The following is a 6,000-nucleotide window of genomic DNA, read 5'->3' on the forward strand; positions in this document are numbered from 1 at the left end:
CAATGAAAATTTGGTCTTAAACCTTTTATTCATTCTAAAACAAAATGTTCCATAATCCAATTCGTTCTTTCCTTTTTTCTCCTATTTTATTTTTGAGGGGAAAAGTGGCTTTGGGGAAAAAAAGCAGGATTAACATTTTTTCTAATTCTCTTTCATTTTCCCTCCAGGCCTTCACAACTCTTATTACTATATTTAGAAGGTGGTTATTGTTGTCCCATTTGTCAAATATAGGGAATAATTCTCTGTTATTGATTGATTGAGTTACTATTGAGGTTTGTTTTTTTATATATTTTAATGATGTTTTATATCCTGCTGTTTCTAATTGTTTAATTAGATTGTGATATGTTTATTATGTTTTTAACTGTGTTTTAATTGATAAACTCTGTTGTTGGCTTTGGGCTTGGCCCCGCATTACATGTCCCAAGTCCATTCGGGAAGATGGTGGCGGGATATAAAAATAAAATAATAATAATTATTATTATTCATTTTGGAGCATGATTTATGCTTTGCATCCTGGTGTCCTTTAAATGGCTTTCAGCGACCATACTGGCTGTGTATAATGACTGATGTAGCCAGATATGAGGGTTATCTGGAAAATAAAGTTACAAGGCAAGTAGCTTTTGTGGGGAATTTTCACGGGGGAAGTTGGTATCACTGCCGTGTAGCGGGAAGCCAGCAGAAGCAAATGTGCAATGCCAGTCGTCAGTAGCTCATTGACTAGCGTTGTGGTGAAGGTTAGAGATAAGCGTCCTCGTTCTGTTTCATTCCAAGTACAAAGTTCATGCTGTAATATGCTACCTAAATGCTAAGGGCATGAACGCTGCCGTGATTCATCACGAAATCATTTCAGTTTATGGTGAGGACATAACGTCAAGACAGCATGTGACAGAATGAGTACGGAATATATTGTGAGACCATGAAGAAACTTCGCAGAGCCATCCAAAACAAATGTTGTGGGATGCTGATGGCGGGAGTCTGTTTCCTTCATGACAAAGCATGTCCGCACATCACTGATATAACACAAGAATTGTTGACTTCGTTTGGTTGGGATGAGTTACCTGAGGGCTGAGAAGGGTGGTATACAAATACAGTTAAATAAATCAACAAACAAACAAACAATGTTTAAAGCCACCCCTATCACAGCCCTGATTTTGCACCTGTTCACTAAATTGAAGGAATACCTTGATGGAAAACACTTTTTGGATGACGCCGAGGTGAAAATCGAAGTGACGAACTGGCTGAAAAAGGCAGAGGGAAACTTCTATGACACAGGCATCCAAAACTCGTCCCCCGGATGACAAAATGTATTGAATTGAATGGTGATTGTGTGGAAAAAATAATGTAATACCTATGCTACAATCCATGTCAGTTTTATTAAAATACATTCATTCTTTGTATTCTTAAAAAAATCTTGTAACCTTACTTTCTGGATAACCCTTGTACATATGAAGGAAAGCGGAGAATGTAGCCTTGGAGAATTGGCTTATTAAAAAGAGCACATGCATTCTATTTCTCTCTTTCAGATATGCAGCAGCATGAATGTGCAATGAGTTGGATGGCCCATGATGGGGAGGTGTATTCAGTTGAATTCAGCTATGATGAGAATGCTGTTTATAGTATTGGAGAAGATGGGAAGGTAAGTGCTTGACTCTTTGTCTGTACCATTTTTTTAACAAATGCATATTTACATCTGTCATGAAGTAACACCTGTTTCATTCTCAGCCCCAGAAAAGATTTTGATAGTATTGCCATCTGTTGGAGATGACTTGATGGCACACAACAACAAAGTTGAGGGTGGGGTGGGCAAAATTTAGCCCCAGATGTTCTTGGATTATAACTCCTAGTTGTGGAGTTGTGGAGACTGTGGTGGAGGCTCCTTCTTTGGAGGTTTTTAAGCAGAAGCTGGATGGCCATCTCTCGGGGTGCTTTGAATGTGGTTTTCTTGCTTCTTGTTAAGGGGTTGGTCTGGAGGGCACACAAGGTCTATGATTCTAGGACTAACCAGTGCCGTCAGCGATGAGGAATATTGAGATTGTTATTATAAAGTGGGAACTTCATAATTCCCGCTGCCTTAAGAGAGCTCAGAATATTCTTAAGGATCTATCTCACCCTGGATATTCTTTTTTTTTAATGATTAGCATCTAACAGATGGTATAGGATGATAAAAATAAGGCTGAGAGCTGGCTTTTTTCCCAGAGCTATATTGAACTCTATGGTTTCATGTTGATGTGGCATTAGGGGTTGTGCTATAGTGCTTAAAATGTGGAAGGATGAGTGTTTTGTTTTTGTATTGCATATAATATGTATTGAGGATGGCATTTAATTTTGTTGTAAGGTGTACAATGGCAGTAAAGGTATTCTATTCTATGATGTGCCTTTATATCTTTCTAGAAACACCAAAGTGCCATCCTAGTTTGTCACAAGGTTTTCTTGTTAAGATTTGTTCAGAGGCCAGGAGAGTATGACTTGTTCAAAGTCTCCCAGTAGGTTTCCATGGCCAACTGGGAAATTTGAACCCTGGTCTCCAGAGTTCCTCGTCTCAACACTCAATGCATTACACCTCACTATTATTGTTGTTCATTCGTTCAGTCATTTTCGACTCTTCGTGACCTCATGGACCAGCCCACGCCAGAGCTCCCTGTCAGCCGTCACCACCCCCAGCTCCTTCAAGGTTAATCCAGTCACTTCAAGGATGCCATCCATCCATCTTGCCCTTGGTCGGCCCCTCTTCCTTTTTCCTTCCATATTCCCCAGCATCATTGTCTTCTCTAAGCTTTCCTTTTTGGACAGCAGTTACCTCACTGACTGCTGTCCAAATCCTGGGGGGCTTCATTTTGCCCAACCTTGTTGTAGCTGCTACTGCAGGAGAAACTGAAGCGTTGACATGTTTCTTTCTGTCTCTCACTGAAGTCTGTTTTGCCATCCTAGTTTATTCAATGGAACATTCACAAAAGTGGCTCGAAAGTGTCTGAATATGCCCTCCCCAGAGATGCCACCGGTCCTTTTGTGTTGTCTGGCTACAGTGGATACAAGCAAGTCCAGTTCCCGCGTGGACGTCTTTTTGCCTTTGACTCTGAGGGAAACTACATGCTGACCTGCTCTTCCACTGGAGGTGTTATCTACAAGGTATGGGCTACTGGAACTGATGGCTCTGCTCCTTCCAGGCCCAGAGGCAACATGTCTCTGAATATCAGTTGCTTGGATGCCATAGTGAAAGGAAAGCATTGGCCTCACCTTCACTTCTGGATTTCCCCTTGAGAAGGACAGGCTGCTGGATTAGATAGGTCTTTGGTCTGATACAGCAGGATTTCTACCAGCTGTGAGGAATTGTGGGAATTAAAGTCCAAAACACTTGGAGGGCCAAAGCTCGCCCATGCCTATCTATAAAGAGAAATGGGATAGGAGGCTGACACTAAAGCAGTGTGCATGCATTTCAGGTCTAGTAATGCTGAGTAGCAGAGTTGGTTTCCCCTTAAAAAAACACTTAAAACCTTTTTTAAGGTTTCCCCTTTTTAAAAAGTATCAAAAATTGTTGCGCCCCCAAACGACATCTGGAGGCATAGGAGCAATTTAACCATTTCTAACAGTTTCTGGGTCACTTCCTGCTGTCATCAAGGTCTCTCCTAGGCCTAAGACTGCCTGGGATTTATGCATGTGTGGTGCCTTCAGAGGGTCTTTTAGGACATTTGGGCAAAAATGTTTTTTTTTTTTTTAAAGTAAGCCAGTGTAGAACTCTAACCTTTGATCGTTTCCAAACCCCTAAAACATAAACAAAACTAGAGCCATTGCCAGTCTTGTCTGATTCTTGGTCTAGCACTGCTGCTGGGCTTACTTTGTTAAACTGGAGGTATCGCTGGTGTGCATGCTTATTGATTTCCCCCACTCTACCCTGCAGCCTTGTTTTGCAGGGCCACACAGCTTCTTATTGAAGCCAAATGCTGCAGTGCTATGGAACATTTAACATAGCTCCAGATAAATTTGCTTTTTATTTGGCACTCCAGAGCATTACATTATGAGAAAGTTTAGAAAGGCCAGAATTGCATGGCCGCTTTGCTGTAAAGACACAAAACCTTAGCATATATATTGCAAAAACTGTGAGGATACAATATAATATGAACAATATAGTATAATATGAACAGGCCGGGCTTTAATCACCACCAGCAATAGATCTTACCAATCAAAAGGTTGGCAATTTGAAGCCTGGGTCAGGCTGAGCACCCGGCCTTTAGCCCAGCTTACTGTCCACCTAAGCAGTTTGAAAACAGCCGTGAGCTTTGAGTAGAGAAATTAGGCACCGCTTAAGCAAGGAGGCATTTTACGCCACCATAAAGGAAATACTAGAAAATGCCAGCCATCAAAGGAAGGAGGAAGTCTGTGATCAAGGGCTCTTTGTTGTAGAGGATGGAGCAGCAGCAGCAGCACCCTGTGGCTGGAATCGAGCACAATCTCCAGGACGCCAAAGTTAGAAAAATGCAGGCATAATTCCTCTATTTGTTGTCTGTTCTGTCTGTTTAACTGAACTTTTGATGTGAATGTTTTTATTGGTTTAATAGCTTGATTCTTCCCACTCTAAAGATTAAAGTGTGTGTGTGTGTGTGTGTGTGTAAAGGTAAAGGTAAACGTTGTCCCCTGACATTAAATCCAGTCATGTCCGACTCTGGGGTGTGGTGCTCATCTCCATTTCTAAGCCGAAGAGCTGGCGTTGTCCATAGACACCTCCAAGGTCATGTGGCTGGCATGACTGCATGGAGCGCCGTTAAGTTCCTGCTGGAGCGGTACCTATTGATCTACTCACATCTGTATGTTTTTGAACTGCTAGGTTGGCAGAAGCTAGGGCTGACAGCTACCCGGAATCGAACCTGCGACCTTTCGGTCAACAAGCACAGCAGCTCAGTGCTTTAACCCATTGCGCCACCAGGGGCTCCATATATGTGTGTATACACACACACACACACACACACATATATACACACACATACACACACACCATGTTACTATACATATAATTAAATAATAAAGACATCCTGCTTGTGGCTTTCCCAAGGCATTTTGGTGGCCCCAGTGGGAACAGAATATTGGACTGCATAAACCAGAGGTGTGAATTGTCTAACACTCTAGATATGTTTGCAATGCCATTCCAAACAGCTCTAAGTAGTATAATCAATTGCAAGGGATGCTGGGAGATGCAGTCCAGTTTCATTTGATTAGTTGCATGATTTGGGTCCGTCATAAAAGGCCATTGGTTTCATCCAGCATGGTGGTTCTCTTGCCTACTGTCTTGGGCAAAAGTAAAAATCAAGGTGGCCAAATATTTTAGATACATTTTGACTTATGTCTGTCTTTCCTTCTCTTCCAGCTGAATAGCAATAACAAGGTCCTGGAGAGCTGCCTCTCCCTCGGCGGTCACAGGGCCCCGGTGGTCACAGTGGACTGGTGCACAGCTATGGATTGTGGGACCTGCCTGACAGCCTCTATGGATGGGAAGATCAAACTAACCACTCTTCTGGCACAGAAGTCTTAAGGGAGACTGCAGTGCTAGGAAAGCACAAGATACGGACTTGGGGTGGGAATCAGGAGTCGACCAGTATTAACCATTTAGAATCAAGCAGCTGCAGAGAGGAAAGAGCAATCCAACCACTTGTCTTAACGTTGCTTTCCCTCTAGGTCAGAAACCTTTTTACAAAAAAGATGTTGATGCCAAACCACTGCCAGTTAAGAGTTTCAGTTACAGTAGTTCCCTCAAATAAGGGATGCTCTTATCAGGCATGCACTGATCCCAAACTCCTTTTGAAGAGGACCAACACAGAAAGAGAAAGAAAGAAAGAAAGAGAAAGAAAGATTTTTTCCCCCTTGGGCCTGCCGAACTACGTGGACATAACGCTCCAGGACTATTTTGAGAGGTGGGTGCAGATTTGCATTGGTTCCAGCAAAGGGGGCAGGGAAGCCCAGCAGTATTCTGTCTGTTCCTGCATTTCTTATGAAAATAAATATTGGACTGCA

At 42.4% G+C, this 6,000-nt stretch overlaps 1 protein-coding gene across 2 annotated transcripts in view; it reads left to right on the plus strand.

The window, feature by feature from the left end:
* WDR91 (WD repeat domain 91) overlaps positions 1 to 6,000 on the plus strand; it is a 28,363-nt gene extending 22,363 nt beyond the window's left edge. For both annotated transcript variants that reach the window (XM_067469152.1, XM_067469153.1), the window contains exons 13-15: positions 1,524 to 1,636; positions 2,929 to 3,126; positions 5,357 to 6,000. In XM_067469152.1, coding sequence (XP_067325253.1) covers positions 1,524 to 1,636; positions 2,929 to 3,126; positions 5,357 to 5,521 — 476 coding nt within the window. In that variant the 3' untranslated portion in view covers positions 5,522 to 6,000. The remainder of the gene's footprint in view (positions 1 to 1,523; positions 1,637 to 2,928; positions 3,127 to 5,356) is intronic.

The sequence above is a fragment of the Anolis sagrei genome, chromosome 5 (assembly GCF_037176765.1).
Source record: "Anolis sagrei isolate rAnoSag1 chromosome 5, rAnoSag1.mat, whole genome shotgun sequence".
NCBI lineage: Eukaryota > Metazoa > Chordata > Lepidosauria > Squamata > Dactyloidae > Anolis > Anolis sagrei.